Source organism: Petaurus breviceps, unplaced genomic scaffold (genome assembly GCF_028583685.1).
Source record: "Petaurus breviceps papuanus isolate PSGF00001 unplaced genomic scaffold, PetGlider_PUasm1.0 214, whole genome shotgun sequence".
In the NCBI taxonomy this organism is placed as follows: domain Eukaryota; kingdom Metazoa; phylum Chordata; class Mammalia; order Diprotodontia; family Petauridae; genus Petaurus; species Petaurus breviceps.
Window position 1 is genome coordinate 17,311,343 of NW_027185863.1, and position 19,185 is coordinate 17,330,527.

At 35.5% G+C, this 19,185-nt stretch overlaps 1 protein-coding gene across 1 annotated transcript in view; it reads right to left on the reverse strand.

Annotated features, from left to right (window-relative positions):
• The window catches only part of MYO16 (myosin XVI), an 871,975-nt gene that overhangs the window by 374,862 nt on the left and 477,928 nt on the right, over positions 1 to 19,185 (reverse strand). Inside the window, exon 18 of the mRNA XM_069094125.1 lies at positions 15,271 to 15,324. Coding sequence (XP_068950226.1) covers positions 15,271 to 15,324 — 54 coding nt within the window. The remainder of the gene's footprint in view (positions 1 to 15,270; positions 15,325 to 19,185) is intronic.

Below are 19,185 nucleotides of genomic sequence, written 5' to 3' on the forward strand. Positions count from 1 at the left end.
TATATATATATATATATATATATATATATATATACCCTGATGTGAGGTTTTGTTTTGGTGCTCACTTTTGAGAAGTGTTGTGTGATTTGACCAGATGAGACTCTGGGCAGCTGTTGAGCGCCCCCAGCCCCCGGCTTTGAAAACCCAGATGTGGGTGCTTCCCTCTCCAGTAACTGACTAGGTATGGATGTAATGGTCAGACAGCTGGAGGTTGGTCTGCTGATGTTTCTCTGTCTGCTTGTAACTTCTGCTTGTAACCTTCGTTTTTATTCTCTGAAGTTCGAGGTGCTGATCTTTCCCCCCTGAACTAGGTAAATGACACATGTTTGATTAAAGTGAGATTGTTAACTCATTTTGAGTTGCTTTCCTTTAGAAAAGAAGATCTAAGAAATCTGTGTTGGCAATGACCCTGGGTATACTGGGATGCTTGCTGCTACTGATGGACAATAAATTCAACTTATTTCAAAGTAACAAAATAGGATTTAAAAAATATTGTTGATCATAACAAGGCAAGAACCACTCAAATTCTGTAGTAATATGGAAGGAAAGTTTCCCTCTGGAATGATAAAAAAAAAACAATTTTTTTATGAATGTTGGATTCATTTTTTCCACATTACTACAGAATTTCTAAAACAGCCACCGTAGAATTTCAATATGTGTGCATATTCCATAGGAGAATGCTATATATCTGTATATGTGCTGCCACAAATTAAATTCAAGTTAGCTAACTTTAATTCAATAACTTGGTATGTCTTGAAAAAAATCACAGATTTAGAATCAGAGGACCTCGATTCAAATCTTGACTTTAACATTTGCTTCCTGTGTAACCTTGAACAAGCCACTTCTCTAGGATTCAGTTTTTTCATCTGAAGTTATGGTCCTACTAAATATCTATTCTAGTCAATGGGGAAGGACAGGAGGAGATGAAGTTTAAATGAGACCAAATTTTATAAATCTTTGGAAATAATTCCAGATTGCTTTACAAAATGGTTGGATCAGCCCACAGTTCCACGAACCGTGTATTAATGTCCCAATTTTCCCACATGCCATCCAACATTTATCATTTCCCCCTTCTACCATTTGAGCCAATCTGATGGACATGAGATGATAGCTTAAAATTGTTTTAATTTGCATTTCTCGATTTAGAGTATTTTTCACGCCTATATATAGTTTTGATTTCTTTATTGAAAAAACTGCCTGTTCATATAATTTGACTATTTATCAATTGGGGAATGATGCATGCTCTTAAAATTTGGTAAAGTTCTTTATATATTTGAAATATGAAACCTTTATCTGTGAAACTTTCTATAAAAATTTATCCCCAATTTTCTGCTTTTCTTCTAAACTTGGCTACATTAGTTTTATTTGTACAAGACCTTTTAAATTTAATGCAATCAAAATGATCAATTTTACATCTCAAAGTGCTCTGTATCTCTTGTTATACAGAATTTCTTCTATTCATTTAGTCTGATAGGTAATATATTCCACCTTCTTCTAGTTTATGTTTGGTATCTTCTTTTATATCTAGGTCATGTATCTATTTTGACCTTCTCTTGGTAAATGCTGTAAGATATTGATCTATGCCCAATTTCTGCTAGACAGCTTTCTAGTTTTCCCAATAACTTATACTGAATAGTGTGTTCTTTAAAAAAAAATTTTGGCCTTTTTTTGGGGGGGAGGGCAATTTGGGTTAAGTGACTTGCCCAAGGTCACACGGCTAGTTTTTGTGTTAAATGTCTAAGACTGCATTTGAACTCAGGTCCTCCTGACTCCAGGGTCGGTACTCTATTCACTGCACCACCTAGCTGCCCCCAAATAGTGTGTTCTTATACCTAAAACTCAAATTTTTACATTTGTCAAACACAATTAGTAGAATTATTTACCATTGTGTATTGTATGTCTACACTAGTCCACTGATTTGGCTTTTAATTTCTTAGCTGGTACTAGATTGCTTGAATCATTACTGCCTTATAATACAGTTTAAGATCTGGTATTGCTAAACCAGCTTTTTAAAAATTTTTTTTCCATTAATTCCTTTGATATCCTTGACCTTTTGTTCTTCCAAATGAATTTTTAAATTATTTTTTTAGCTCAGGTAAAATAAGGTTTTTTTTTGGTAATTTAATTGGGATGGCATTAAATAAGTAGATTAGTTTAGGTGCAACTGTTATTTTTACTATATTGATGAATAATTAACATTTCTCAAATTATTTAAATCTGACTTTATTTGTATAAAAAGTGTTTTATAATTATGTTCATGTAGCTCCTGGATTTATTTTGGCAAGCATACACATTCTCAGGTATTTTATACACTCTATAGTTATTTTAAATGGGGTATCTCTTGCTATCTTTTGCAGGGTTTTGTCATTGATATATAAAAATATTGATGATTTATGTGGGTTTAATTTGTATCCCTTCCAGTTTTCTTGTACTTTACTCCAAACTATATATATCCTACTGTCCCATGTACAAGACACTCCAACTCTTGGTTCTAGGCATTTTCTCTGTCTCCCATGTATGGAATGCTCTCTCCTCATCTCTGACTACTGGTTTCCCTGGCTTCCTTAAATCCCAAATAAAATCCATTTTCTGGAGGAAGCCTTTCCAAGTCCCTCTTAATTCAAATGCCTTTTCTTTGCTAATTATTTCCTATTTATCCTCCATAGCTTGTGTTTGTGTGTGTGTTTGTGTGTATTTGTTTGTCTGTTTCTTGTCTCCCCCATTAAATTGTGAGCTCCTTTAGGGCAAGGGCACTCTTTTTTCTTGATGACACAGAAGAAGTTTACAAACTCAGAAATGCATAAAATATATGTTTAATATTGTGTGATATCAACATATTTTATCTTTTTTTTTTGCCTTTTGGAGGGCAATTGGGGTTAAGTAACTTGCCCAAGTTTACATGGCTAGTTTTTTTGTGTGAGTGTTAAGTGTCTGAGGCTAGAACCGAACTCAGGTCCTCCTGACTCTGGGGCAGTTGCTTTACTCACTGCTCCACCTAGCTGTCCCATATTTTATCTTATAATAGCATAATAAATTGGACTTCTTCTCTGGCATGAAGGGAGGGCCAAAATTTTTTATGCAAATTTTCCAGGTCTTGGGGGCTCCATGCCCCTAATCCCTGAGATATAGAAAGGATATGTATAGTGAGCTGTTGTGGGGGCTTGGGGCTCTAGAGCCTCCCCACTTTATGCTTTCTGCTACTACTGCCACTAGTCTGTCTGCTAGATTTTGGAAAGCATCTGGCAATCCATTTCATCTCCAAGTGCTGGTGGATCAGGGCATCTCTTCAGGTAGCATCATCTGAAGGTACCTTCAGCTTTAAGATGCTATTAAATGCCATCGTCTTCACTGGCAGCTAAGGTATTCATAGGACATTGTGAGAGGAATGGAGAACAAGACTAAGATTTTTGAAAATTTTTCCCTGCCAGGTCTTAGAAAAGTGAGCTTCTCATCTGGGGGATACAGACTACAAAGTATGGGAAAGGAACTCTTTTGGTAACCTAGCAGTAAGGGCACATAGTAGGTTCTTAATAAATATTGACTGAGTGATTATAGTGGTGAATATGTAGCCTGATTTCATAACTACTGATTGATACTTTCTAATATGTGTATAATATCCACTAAATAAATTATATATGTATATATATATATATTCACATTACAAAATGAAGCTTTAAGAGATCTGAAAAAATCTTATGCCTATTAAAACAAAGTAAGAACTTATTTTGAGTTATATAATATCATATATTCTTGAAAAATCAAAATCTAATTATATATAAAAATTGAGTCTCTATGAGAATGAATTAATCAGCTCCTCAAGTTATCTTCTTAAATCTCTCCTCTCTCTTATAAGAAAATGCCTAGAAAAAAAATTAAAAAGCTATTTGTACTTATTATCTATGTCACACTCATGTCTCACCACCTCAAAATGGACCCTACTAGTCAACTGAAGGGACAGATAGGTGGTACAATGGATAGAGTACTGGTGCTGGAGTCAAGAAGGCTCATCTTTCTGAGTTCAAATCTGGCCTCAGACACTGACTAGCTATGTGAACCTGTGTAACTCATTTAACATTCTTTGCCTCAGTTGTGTCTTCTATAAAAATGAGCTAGAGAAGGAAATGGCAAACCACTCCAATATCTTCACCAAGAAAACCCAAAATAGGGTCATGAAGAGTTGGACATGACTGAAATGACTGAAGAATATTCAACTGAAACCGCTTTAGGATCACCAGTAAGGATAGACAGAAAAAAGAACACTGACTTTGGAGTCAAAATCCCTCAGTTGAAATCTCACATCTGGAATGGTAAATACTGTTCAGATGACCATGGGCAAGTCCTTTAACATCCATGAGTCCAAGTTTTTTCACCTATGTTGTAGTGGATGTAGTAGTAGATGGTATCTAAGGTCTACTGTAGCTCTATGATCTTGTGCTAACATCTTGTCCTTGGCATTTTATGACACTTACTACTATCTCCTCCTGAATCTTGGTGACAATGTTTATGGTTCTCTTTCTACAAGTTCAATCCAATGTAAATGTTGAGGGATGTACTAAGGCAGAGTCTACAGAACTCTCCTGCTCTCTCTGCATTTCTATCTTGGTAATCTCATTATCTTCCATGCATTCACCTACCATCTCTAAAGCCACTAACTCCTTAATCTACATAATGCAGCCCTAATCTATCTCCAGAGCTCAAATCCACTTCTAAAGTCTAACTGTCTAGATGACCTCTAATATTACTTATAACTCTAGATCTATTATCATATGATAAAAAGCTCTCCATCTAGTTATTCCAAAGTCATCTCAGTTTCTGCATGTCCAAAGCATAATTCATTATCTTTCTTCCAAACTGATCCCCTCTCCAATTTTCCTATTACATTCAAGAGTATCATCATTATCACTCCAAACATATTTGCAATAAAGAAGTCATCACCCCTTTTAATCAATTGCAATGTGTTTTGTTTTGCTTATTCTAACTCTTCAAGAACTCTAATCATGCATTTCCCCTTCTTTTTCTCCTGCTGAGCTGCCAAAACACTTATTTCAGGACCTCATCACCTTTAGCCTGGACTATTACATTAGCCTTTTAATAGTCTCACGTTTTCCAGCTTAGTAGGTTCTCCACGTAGCTGCTGAATTGGACATTTCTTTAGGAATATTGCTTGTAGCAATCAGGAAAAATTTCTTGAAGGAAGTAATCCTTGACCTAAGCTTTGATAGGAAATAAGGATTCTGAAATGCAAAAGTCTGACCATGGAGCTAACCATACTTAAGAATTTTCAATGTTTCTTTATTGCCACTAGGATAAAATGCATATTTGTCTTTTTAGCATTTAAAGTCCCTCGCATTTGACTGAAGTGTATTTTTTTCCAACTTATAACTACTCATCAGACATTTTACCTACAAGGGGGGGGGTGGTTGTACATTGAGGACAAGTAGTGAAGGGCATAAAATTTAATCAGTGGGATTTATATTTTAGCCTAGAAACAACAGGAAACCATTAGAGTGGATTGATGTGTGGTAGTGACATGGTCAGATCTACATTTATGGGAAATGACTTTTGCAGCAGTAGGTAACATAGACTGGAGTAGGTAGAGTCTTATGGCAAGGAGAGCAGTAAGGAGGTGGTGTAATAGTGTAGCAAACAGGTTATGAGTGCCTGAATTAAGGGGAGAGAGTAGATAGAAGGGAAGGTGTACAAGAGATATTGAGGTAAAGACAGTAAGTTATATCTATGGATTCAATATGTGGGGTGATGAGTGTGAAGAATGAGGAGACAGCTGAGGCTATGAACCAGAAAACTAGTACAGTTGTTGTTCCAACATATAGAGAACAGGTTTGAGGAAAAGACGGTGAGTTCAGTTTTGGACATAGGGAGATTGAGGTGTACCTATAATGTCTAGTTTGAAATATCCAATAAATAACTGAAGATGAGGGACACTGAATCTCAGGAAAGAGTGGGGTATATGTATATTTGTATACACATATACATATATATACACAAATATGTACTGATATCTCAATATACACAGGTACATGTATGTATAAATATCTTTTTGCATATATGTGTGCATATGTCTTTTACATAGGGTTAATTATTAAGCCTAAGTGATAGCAATGATCACAAAAGATGAAATAGATAATTCTGATTATATGAATTGAATGAATATTAATGCATTTGTTATAAGCAGGAAATTGTTCAAATGGGGAAAATAACCTTCACATCAAATTTCTTGGGTAAGGCTTCATTTCTATGAAATGTAGACAATATAGTGTAATTGTTAATACACATATATGTGAATAAAACATTCCACAATATATAAGTGGTCAAAGTATATGAACATACAATTAAAAGAAAAGAATTGCAAACCACTAGAGAAATTTAAATGAAAATAATCCTGAGGTTTTTCCCAACAACAAAAAAATTCACAAAGATGACTAAAAATATGCAAAGATTAATTGGAGGGGTTGTGGAAAGATAGGCAGTTTGGAATTATTTAAATAAAGTGACTACCTTTTTAACTAGAAAATACATTGCTAGATATGTACCAAAAATAGGTCATTGATAAAAAAAAGGAAGCTTCCATATTCAAAAAAATATTTGTAGCTGCACTTTTTATGGTCAAACGGAAATGGGGGAAAAAGTAGATACTCAGTGACTGAGGAATGACTAATGATTTGTGGTACATTAATGTACTATGGAGTAAGAACCAATTACCATGATAAATCTAAATAAGTATGGAAAAACTTACTTAAAGTGAAACAAATTGAAGTAAAAAGACCCAAGCTATACATGATACCAATGGCAATGCAAATACAAAGAAAAAACCCCACAAAATATGCATGAATATTGCAAAGTTTCCAAAGAACAATTTTGTTCCCAAGGAAGAGATATGAGATAGCTTTCCTTTGCAGGGGTGGGGATAGGGGAAGAGGACCACAGGTGTGAAATACTGCCTATATTGTCAAATTCTTTAGAGCAGGTATATATGGATAGAATGACAGGTCTGGAATCAGGAATAACTGAGTTCAAATCTTCCCTCAGATATGTATTAGCTATGTGATCCTGGGTAAATCATTTAACCTCAGTTTCCTCATCTGTAAAAAAGGGACTGATAATGGCATCTGCCAAAGTACCTGGTATATATTATATGCTATATAAGTGTTAGCAATCATTTTATATTTTTGATATAATTTTCTTCTTAAAAAAACTATTCTTGATTATGAGGGATGGCTGTATGGGAGGGAATAATGGGAAAGATGCAAGGAGAAATTTAGGTAATATAAAAACAAAAGATAAAAATTTATTTCAAAAAGGAACTTATATACTGAATTGTTAAATATGTAAAAAAGGAAAAATATACATAACAGATTTGCTGTTTCATAGAAAATACACTTTCATTGTTGTACAATATTGGTGGGAATACCCAATTTCTTTGGTATTTGTTAAGTTCAGAATAAAAAGAAAGTAAGAGGTGAGTTCCTTAGCTGGGGGAAGAGAGCAGGGAAGTTCTAGGAGCTTGAGAAGAAAAAGACTGCAATAACTTTTCTGCAGTGTGATCTAGAGAATCAATTAGAGAGGAATAAGAGGATTACCTTGTTGCAGTGAAGGCACAGGTGGAATTGGCAAACAACTTTAAAATTGATTCAATCAGCATAGTGCTAAGACTTGAGAATAGAAGAAGCAGATGTACCAGATGTTCAATTCCTTGACAAAGGAATGGTCTATGGGCCTGTATACAATAGTCAACTTGGTTTGGATTGGGTAGAAAATTTTGATGGAATGTACTTCAAAGAAGATGGAGCAGTGTAATGGAGTTAGTCTTAAAGAAGCATCAAGAAGTAAGAGATATTCTGATTCACACTTCAGAGTTGTAACCATTTATTAAATATTGGCTGCATTCTAGGCCTTAAGCATACAAACAAAATATCCCTGGCTTCAAGGAGCTGACATTCTACTGAGGGCATGCAATAGGTTCACAATTAAATGAAAGAGGTATTTAGAAATAAGAAATACAAAGTAAATGCCAAAGGGCTATAAAACTGTACATGCCCAGCAATACCACTTCTAGGTATGTATCCCAAAGACATCATAAAAACAGGAAAAGTACCCACATGTACAAAAATATTTATAGCAACTCTTCTGGTGATGGCAAAGAACTGAAAATTGAGAGGATGTCCATCAATTGGAGAATGGTTGAACAAGTTGTGGTATATGAATGTAAAGGAATACTATTGTGCTATAAGAATTAATGAACAGGCAAGAATTCAGAAAAACCTGGAAAGACTTATATGAACTGATGTTGAGTGAAATGAGCAGAACCAGGAGAACATTGTATACAATAACAACCACATTGTATGATGACTGATTTTGACAGACTTAGCTCTTCTTAACAATGTGAGGATCTAAGACAACTCCAAAAGACTTGTGATGGAAAATGCCATCCTGAATGCAGACAGAAAATGCTATCCTGAATGCGTATGGAAGCTTACTATTGTCTTCCTTTTCTTTTGTTGCTTTGTTTTGTTTCTTCTTTCTTGTGATTCTTCCCATTAGTTCTAATTTTTTTTTACATCATAACTAATATGAAAATATGTTAAATATGAATGTATAAGTAAAGTTTATATCAGATTGCATGCTGTCTTTGGGAGGGGGAGGAGAAGTGAGAGAAAATGTAAATCTCAAAATCTTAAAGAAAATAAATATAATAAAAATAAATTAATTATGAAAAAGGAAATACAAAGTAATTTCAAGGGAGAAGCAGAAAAGCAGTGAATATGTTAACAATTAAGGGGATCAGGAGTCATCTACTTTGGGAGGTAGGTCTTGAGCTGTGAAGGAACCTAGAATTTCATAAATGTCATTGCTAATGAAGTGTATTTGAAAAATGGAGGATATGTGTGTGAAGGGGGAGTCATGCTCTATGGTCATGTGTGAATTTAAGTGGAAAAATTTAAGACTATGAATAATCATATACAAGTTATTTAACCTCTCCAATCTCCCTCAGCTGTCTGATTTGTAAAATGGCAATAATAATACTTAATAGTCACTCTTATAGTAATTAATAATAACTCTAATAGTACCTAATATCTGATAATGGGGTAGCTAGGTGGTACAGTGTTTGCTGCACTGAGTCTAAAGTCAGGAAGACTCTTCTTCATTGGTTCAAATCTGGCCTCAGACACTTATTAACTGTGTGACCTTGAGCAAATCACTTAACTCTGTTTGCCCCAGTTCCTTATCTGTAAAATGAGCTGGAGGAGGAAATGGCAAGCCACTCCAGTATCTTTGTCAAGAAAATCCCAAATGGGGTCATGAAGAATTGGACACTATTGAAAAATAACTGAACAACAACAAAAATACCTGATAATACCTAAAATATACATATAATATTTCTAGCCATAACTATTTGCTAAGGAACTTTTATTGAAACAAGAAAAAAGTTACTTCTTTAAATGAGATCAATAATTGATGCCAAGTATGTTACTGATCAGCAGCTAGGTGCTGCAGTGGATAAAGCACATGACTTGGAATCAGGAAGACACATCTTTCAGAGTTCAAATCTGGCCTCAGTCACTTACTAGTTGTGTGACCCTAGGCAAGTCATTTAACCCTGTTTGCCTCAGTTTTCTTATATTTAAAATGAGCTAGAAAAGGAAATAGAAAACCAATATGCTATCTTTGCAAAAAAAAAAAAACCAACAAATGGGGTTATGCAGAGTCAGACACACAACTGAAAAGTACTGATCAACAACAAAATTTTCCTGATCACAGAAACTAAAGAGGAAACTCATTTTACACATTTTTACTAGATTATCCTTCTCTTTTAAATTTATTTTTCTTTCTTTATGCCCAATTTTTTTTTTAGCAATCAGGGTTAAGTAACTTGCTCAAGGTTACATGGCCAGGTGTTTCTGGGTGGGTGATAAGTGTCTGAGCCCGGAATTCGATCTCCAGGTCATCCTGACACTGGAGCCAGTGCTCTTGCTCACTGTGCTACCTGGCTGCCCCTATGCCCAAATTTTTAGAGTTGGAAGTTACAAAGTGACAATCTTAAAATAGATTGTCTTTATTTGAATTTATGTCAGCAGTGTGCACTCAATAGGTGCTTATATACTTGAATAATGATTTTCTAGTCACACATTTGACTGAAAAGTGTAGACATCACAAAACCTCAATATGTCTGTTGTTTGATAAAACAAAAAACAACCCAATATTTGATTCAGTTGAGAAAAATGTTGCCTTACAGACTCTCTCCTAACAAAATATTTTCCATGAATAGATCGTCATCATACAAAATTCTTTAACAGACCTAACAATAGAAACAGTAACAAGCTCTGATTAGTAATACTAAATATGCATTGAAAGGGACAGTAAGCTTCTGTCATAGAGGAAGCCCAACACAATCCAAATGGAAGAGGTATATTCCCCAGATGAAAAACATTCTCCAGATGCTATTTGCAAATGATTGTCCCTAGCTGTGGAAAATTGCAGAGTTGGGGATGGCTAGGTGGTACAGTGAATAGAGCACCGGCCTTGGAGTCAAAAGGACCTGAGTTCAAATCTGGCCTCAGATACTTGACACATGACTAGCTGTGTGACTTTGGGCAAGTCACTTAACCCCAATTTCCCTCCAAAAAAACCCCAACAAAAATAAACACACACAAAAAGAAAACTGCAGAGTTTTTGTAATGAGATTCACAATCAATAAAGAATTAAGCCTGATAATTGACAGTTATGTGGTACAATAGCTAGAACAATGGACCTGGGATCCCAACACTTCCTCTCTGTATGACCCTGGGCAAGTCACCTACCCTCTATGTGCTTCAGTTTTCTCCTCTGTAAAATGGGTGTAATAACAGCACTTACCTCCTAGGGTTATGGTGAGGATTAAATGAGTTAATAATTATAAAGCACTTAGCATAGTATATGCCTGGAACATACTAAGTACATGTAAATATTATTATTTTTATCATTGTTGGTGTAATAATTTTACCAGAAATAAAGAGGAGATAGAGATCAAATAGCACTGAATTTAGGAAATTGTTTGAGTATTTCAAATTACCTTCAATTACCCTTCTTTGGAGTTTTTCCAGCACAAGTTGAGTGATCACTTGTAGGCAATGTTCTAATGAAGAACATGGATTAGATTAGATGACTGTTAAGATCTCTTCTAGCTTCCAAATTCTTTAATTCTGTAGGCACCCATGTCTTTGAGCTCACAGATTCATTGGTGTGCTGAGCATCCAAATGCATTTAATTGTTAAAGCTACTGAAGCCTACGTAGGTGAATTGATGCCCAGAGTCACAGCACTAGTTAGTAACAAAACTAGCTTTCTTTTTCCCTTTCAGACTGAACAGGCTACAAAGAAAGTATAAAAAGTTGCTACTAATCCTTTCCCAACATCCCTCCATATACCCCCTCCATTAACTCCCTAGAGTGTCCCACCTCCCTCTTGTTTCCTGCAGCTTCTCACTTGACTTAGATATGTCCTGCTCATGAGGAAGAAAAATCAGAATCTCCCAACACCATCCATCAGGAAAAAAAAATTAAAAAACGACAGACAGAGCTTTGTCTGGAAACTGTTTTCACTGGCATGCCTTGTATCACTGTGCATTGTCTCACATCAGGGATAAACGGAGGGGTTCCTTTTCAGAGCAGGGCATGGGGTAGTTTCCAGTCAAAGAATAATGACAGGAAGTTTATACAGGTTTCTGAAAGCACTACCACAAGCAGTTCTCTTTAAGAAAGAGACTAATGTGTTTTGTCACACTGAACAAAACACCTGTATTTTTAAAGATTTCCAATGATGAACCATATCTATGATTTGAGAATCTGGCCAATATAGAGGTACCGATGACGTGTACTCTTTAGTTTAACTCAGTCTTCTTTGGTATCTTCAGTTTAATACTTTTAAGACTGATTGTTATTTTTACTTAAGAAAAAAAAAAACTATGTGTTATCTCTTGAGCAAGCAAACATTTCATGATATAGATTTATAGGTGGTGTTGTTTTGGGATTACTTAACCTTTTCCCTCTACTCCCCCTTCCTGATTTTCTGTAGAAGACAATTAACAAATATGTTCTTCTATAATTGCATGATGTTCTGTTTACCATGAAGTGTTTAAACAGGTGAGATGTTGCAAGACAGTAGTACAAAATGTTCTGGGCCTGGATAATATTTTCTGTGGGTGGGTCTATTACAGATAACAGTCACATCGTGCGTAATGTTACTAAGCTTATTTTCATTAATATTGACATTTTAAGTAAACTTAGTTCTGATGAAAGGTACTTGATTAACCTAGTTGGAAACCAAGCTGCTATGTTATCCATCTATATGCTAATAGCTATGTTCCCAAGCAGCTACAAGCCAGTTTAGTCACTCAGTTTTCCTCAATATGATTTGCCTCAAAGTGCTGAAGTAAGAGACTTGTTTTAATTTCTGACATTTGGACTTAATGGCCTCTACAGAATAAAGACATAATCCATGTTTCCTGGTGACCTATAAAGAAAATAAATTCATTAACTTGGAAAGAAAATAACCAGTACACACAAATTATAACTTTAATTATTTCCAAAAGAGATTTAAATATGACTATGAATGTGTGTGTATGTGTATATATGTATATACATGTGTGTATGTGTGTGTGTACCACATACATGCCCCTCCCACCCTAGGTTTTTGGGGAGTCAGTGAGGGCATTAGTGAATTAAAGGGTTTGGTTGACAGTGATTCAAGGCAAGAATGAGAGACAAATAGCTTTAGGAACCACTAATAATTTTCTGTGTGTCATCTAGATGTTTTTAGGAAATTACTTGAACAGAAAGTGGAAACAAGTGGAAAAACTGGGAAAAAAGTGGAAATAAGTAAGATGATGAACCTTAAAATTAATTTATTCATGTTCTGGACTGTACCTGACTCAGGTACACAAACTTGATAGTTTAAGGTCATTCAACAGTTACCAAAAGGAAATTTACTTAGCAATAGCAGGCAGAGCATGTTCAACATAAATCAACCCTTAAGTTAATGCATTTAAGTGAAGCTTCTTTGCTGCTGGGTGGCCATAGTGATCTGCCAACCACATATCAAAAAAGGACGAGAGTTCTTCATGTCTGTTTTGTAATCAGAAAACTAGAGTGCGGTATTAGCAACTGAAGTCTTTGGTTTCTGAACAAATTATAGCTTAAGGATAGTTTCATTATCTTTTAAGTAAAAATTACCCTTATTTGCTTCCTTAGGGGAGGAAGCTCCCAACACAACTCAACACAAAGTAATGAATATTTTTCAAGAATATTACTTCATATTGACCCTAAGTCTGATGATGAGTTTGAATTCTATATAAATTATCACTATTGCTTCAAACAAAAGTTTCCATGTCCTTTATTCCCCACTTACACCAACAACATTAGGTTTATAGGGGACATAGAGTCTTATTATAGCCCATAATAAAAAGTCACTTCAAAGCACTACATTCTCCTCCCTCCATACAAACCATTGCACCTCTATTTTCCTGAGCATCTCAGGCAGTGCCCTTCTAGAAAACAAGGTTTCTTCTCTTTCCTTCTCCACTGGGCAGATTAATCGCATGGATCAATTTATCTTCTCACTCTTCTATCACTCCTCATCTCACTGTAGCAACTCAGTAGTCTCACCCCAATAAAATTTTTTTTTTCTCTGCCCTGCTCCCCTTTTCTTTCCTTCCTTCTTTTCCCTCTAAAATTGACTTAGCTCCCCTTTCCTTTATTACTAGTTCTCTACAACTTCCTGTTCTACACACCCTCTTTCTCCAACACCTCTATCCTTCACTTTCCCCGTGCCATCACAAGCACCCTCACCTAGATCCTCTGGCAGTTGTCTGCTCTCTGCTCTAAGATACCATTGACTATTCTGACTTTCTTAAGGCTTTCTGACTCATCAATACCATTCCTAAAAAATCTGATTACAGATTCATCTTAAGGTCAGTAAAAAGGCCTTCCATGAGATTATTTGAATTCTATCCTTCCTCATCTTGACTTCTTATTTGCTGTTATAAACTGAATGTTCACTTTCTGTATCTTTTTGTCTTAACATGTATACAGTATTATGAAGCAACTTCCTCCATTCCATTTCAGTAAAATTTTCATCTGTAGTATCATTTTTCCCCTCTGTCTAGCCATCAAACTTCTTCATTGTCTCCTCAAATATCAGAAATGTTTGAAATAGCTTTTGGCTTCTCAAATCTCCGGAAAAAAAGTTTAGAGAAATATGTATATATATTGGTTTTTCATATTTATCAATCTTGAGATTTTCAAAATACACAAGGTTAATTTAATATTACCATTCAAATTACTAATTCAAACCAAGTTTATAGATATCCTTTAAGCAGCTACCTTGTGGGTAGGCACTTTGTTTAGAGCTGGGTATGCAAAGAGCTTATGTTTACTGTGGGAAAACGACATATCCTGAGAAAAATGTAAATTAAAATTTATATATACAAAATGATACAGGGCAGGGGAGGGGGACATACACACACAGGCAGAGAGAGACACAGACAGAGAGATAGACAGAGACAGAGAAAGAAAGGGAGGAGGGAGGAAGGTGAGAGAGAGCCAGAGACAGAGAGGGAGGGAGGGAAGGAGGGAAAGAGGAAGAGAATATGGAATAATGAATAATTGGGAGGGAGGGAGAGGGTAAGAAAAGGTAGTGTGAAAGAGGTGGTCTCTGAGCTATGCTTTAAAGGAGGCTAGGGAGCCTAAGAGGTATAATGGACATGTGAATATAGTTCGGACATATAAAAATCCCAATGTAAGGGCAGAGAAGTGGGGTTTGGAATTTCATAAAAAGGGAAAAGCTAGTAGGCAAATTGGGGTGTAATGGAAAATTAATGAAACACAGTAATATGAAATAAAATTTGGAAAATAGGGAGGAACCACATTGTGGAGAGTTTTGAATACAAAGCTAAGAATCTTATATGTTTTTTGGAATATAAATTCAGCCCTTTTGTGAAAAATTGTTGGGGAGGGATAACATTTCACATAAATATTTCTTCTTACTTTTCCTCCAAATCTCTCATTAACTGTCATTTACCATTATCAATATTAAGGTTACTTCCCCAACCCCTTTCATTTGACTAATTTCCATGTAATTCTTTTTATTTTCAAATTTCACTTATAGAGTCCATATTTTTTTCAAGTGTTTTTCTCTTGAGATAAATATGTAAGGCATGTTTTATTTTATGGGTTTTTTTGGAGGGCAATTGGGGGTTATGTGACTTGCCCAAGGTCACATGGCTAGTTTTTGTGTTGTGTCCGAGGCTAGATTTGAACTCGTGTCCTCCTCACTCCAGGGCTGGTGCTCTATTCACTCTGCCACCTAGCAGCCCGTATGTAAGGCATATTTTAAAACCATGTCCAGCAACATTGTGGTAGTGGTATCAAAAGTGGTGAGGAAATATGGCTATGTGCTCTTGCCAATGGCTCAAGAGTCTAGCTATCTAGCTCATGTCTTTCTTCTGAGCTTCACTCATATCTACACCTGCTTCCTGTCTATCTTTGACTTGGATATTCTGTCAGCACCTTCAACTCAACATTTTCAAGCTGAACTAATCGTCTTTTATTTTTTTCCTTCCAATTTCCTAATTTCCATTGACGAAAATACAGTTTTGTGGGTCAGGCAGCCTCCAGAAAATAAAGTAATTTCTGATTCTTTGGTCTCACCCATCCTCTACATTTAATCAGTTGTCAAGTATGTTCACATCTACTTTCAACATCTCTCCTAAATCCATTTTGACTTAGAAAGCTAGAGATGGAAAGGGATTCAGAGATCTAGTTCAATCTTCTTATTTTACAGTTGAAGAAACTATGGTCCAGAAATTTTAATTGACCTGATCAAGATCACATAGTTAATTAGCAACTAAGCCAGTTATAAAACCTGGGTACCCTATTGCTAGACCAGCAGCCTTGCCCCTGGCATGGCAATGTCTATAGTGTGGGATCTCATGACCTCTTCTCTATTTAAATGACATCCTAACTGGTCCATTTGGCCTCTACTTTTTTTTTTTTAAAGCAATCGGGGTTAAGTAACTTGCTCAAGGTTACATGGCCAGTTATTTCTGGGTGTGGTGCTGAGTATCTGAGCCCGGATTTGATCCAGGTCATCCCGACACTGGAGCTGGTGCCTTACTCGCTGAGCCACCTGGCCGCCCCTAAGCAATTGGGGTTAAGTAACTTGCTCAAGGTTACACGGCCAGGTGTTTCTGGGTGGGTGCTAAATGTCTGAGCCCGGGATTCGATCTCCAGGTCTTCTCAACACTAGAGCCGGTGCTCTTACTTGCTGTGCTACCTGCCTGCCCCTGGCCTCTACTTTCTCCGCCTTCACAATGTACCCCTTACATACTTGCCAAAATCATCTTCCTAATGTTTAGGTGTGACTATGTTTTTTCATTTCTTGTTCTACAGCCATCATATACTTTCCATTGCCTTCAAGATAAAACATCCTTGCTTGGGACTTAGGGTCCATTACAATTTTATTTAAATTACCTTTCCAATGATACTTAACTCTACTCTCCTCACTTTGCATTCCACACAAAATGGATTGCTGTTCCTTGACATGAGCAGGTGGCTCTCATATCTCCATCTGTTCACAAAGGATACCCTACCCTACTACAATCCTTTCATGTCTCTAAGTATTGAAATCCTCCTAGTTCTTTCTAACTTTGGTGCATCTATGAATACTTCACTGATTGCCATTAAATAAAAATAATGTCTCCCAATTTCATTTTTCCTAACCCTCTTTGTCTGAATCTCTTTTTTGGTGACAGTTATTTACAAACATAGTGGTTCAACCCATACTAGATTATAACCTAATTGAGATCACAGTCTGTATTACTTTTTTATTTGTTTTTCATCCCCAGTGTTGCCTTACACAGAGGAGATACTTAATAAAGAATTTTAAAAATGAAAGTAAGTCCTATTTCTTCAAGTTACCAGATCAGAATATTTAGTTACCCTGGAGAGGGCAGCTGGGAATTCAAAATTTCAAGAACAATTTTAAAATATCATGACATAAATTTATTTTTTAACCTTCTATCACTAAAGGTAATGGTTTATTTCCCCCCTAGGGCATCTGCCTTCATTATAGCTGCCAGATCATGAAAGTAAAAATTTGACCCCAATACATGGTATGAAAGGTGAGTCATGAAAGCACTAAAATATTGATGAAATATAAGTATACTTTTATGAAAGGTTACATTCAAGACTGACTTCCTTATTTAGCAAGTAAAAAGTCTTAAGTATAGAAGCTTAAATTGATAACATGTACCAAGTAGAATATATTAATTTTCTAATCATTCTTCCTTTATTTCTTCTACTAAGGTTTTCCTGAGCTGCATCTTTGCTTAGAAGTCTCTTTGGGTTCACTGTGAGCTCTAAAAATGTCTGTCATCCAAGGAGCAGTATCACTAAGCTTAGAAAGGTTAGGTAGATTTTTTTAACCACGGCAACTCTCAAAAAACTATCTACCAAGTTAGAGAGTAACTGTGAGTCATGTTAGCAGAGGGCATACCCATGCTGATGACATCATATGTCCTTGTGGTACAGAAATATCTTCTTTTCCATAAAAAACAAACAAACCAAACAAAAAAAACCCCTTATCTATTCTTTAACTATGCCATTTCTATTTCATCTCTTTAAATATAAGCTATCTTAGTAGTCTTTTACAATTTTGGAAATTAAAAAGAACTCATTCCAAAGCTTAGGATTTAGATGTAATTAGATAAATTAATTCCATTTTTTCAATTTTATTCTCTTGAGGCAGATATTACTTCATTTGTAATCTCATTATTTGTGGTCATTAGTTCAGTGACATTGTTCTTGTTTGTCCTTAAGAGTGATATGAGAAGGAGCAATCCACTTTTCTTTTTTTTTATTCCAAGGTGCTAGGCAGTTGTGCATGGATTACTACAAGCTTCTCTTTCCCTGATTACCAGACTCAGGAACTCATTTATTCCAGTTTGTCCTCATAGTCACCATCATCGTTTTTAGATTATTGCTTTTACCATGGTCTTCCAATTTTAGTGTTTTACTGGGACTTTATTAATAATGAATTACAATTTATTCAATTTTTATTTGCCCAGCTTTCTCTAACTGCCTCCCCAAGTGAGCTTAATGTTACATGCTAATCGAAAAATATTTGCCAAGCACTCTGAAATTCCTTTGTGAACACTGTTACATAAATCGGAACCAAGACTGTAAAGCAAATGTAAGCTTGTACACACATTCATTACACTAACTTCATTGGCTCTAGAAGAAGCATGCAAAATACCTGAAGATTTGCCAACAGAAAGTGTTGGTGGAAATGGGAACTTTGTAGCTTTTGGAACAGTTTAACCAAGAAGGAATTAGTTATTATGTTTATATGAGATGTCTTTGTCTGATGCCCTAGCTAAATTCCAAAGTGGTCATTATTTCCTTAATCCCTCATATCCCAGACAAACAATGGCATAAACAAAATGATCCAGATGCTTTCCTCACTCTCATAACTTCTCTATCAGAAAGTCAAGAAATCATGTCCAGGATAATGAACTTACTTTGAGCAAAAGAAAATGAAATGAGTAGCAAGATATTAATTTCAGCAACATAGTTGAGGAAACATTTATTAATTGATGGGAATGGCCAAGGACAATTTCAGATGAATGTTCAAATGAAATTTAAAAACAGTGGAGGGCTAAATAGAAATCCAGTTTCTGAACCAGCTTCTTAACCTTCCTTTCAATGGTCATGGACCCATTTGGCAATCTTGTAAAGCCTAGGGGCTCCTTTTCAGAATAGTTGTTTTAAATGCATAAATAAACTACATAGGATTGAAAGTAAATTACACTAAAATCAATTATACTGAAATATTATTAAAGAAATATGTATATTTTAAAATAAGTCTATAGACCCCCAAATGAAGGAATTCTGTGAGTCTGAGCAATTCAAAACTATGTGAAAGTACTATCTTTTTGAAGAACAATAAATGCACTTCAACAATGTTTATTTCCATAGATTTAGAAAGGTTTTCAGAGGCTCTCAAGTTCAGCACACTAATTTTACAGATAAAGAAAGTGAGATTCAGAGAAAGAAAAGAGATTGCCTAAGCTCATAATGTTCATACATAGGAGAGCTGGGATTTAATCTAAGATCTTCTGACTACAGAGCCATTG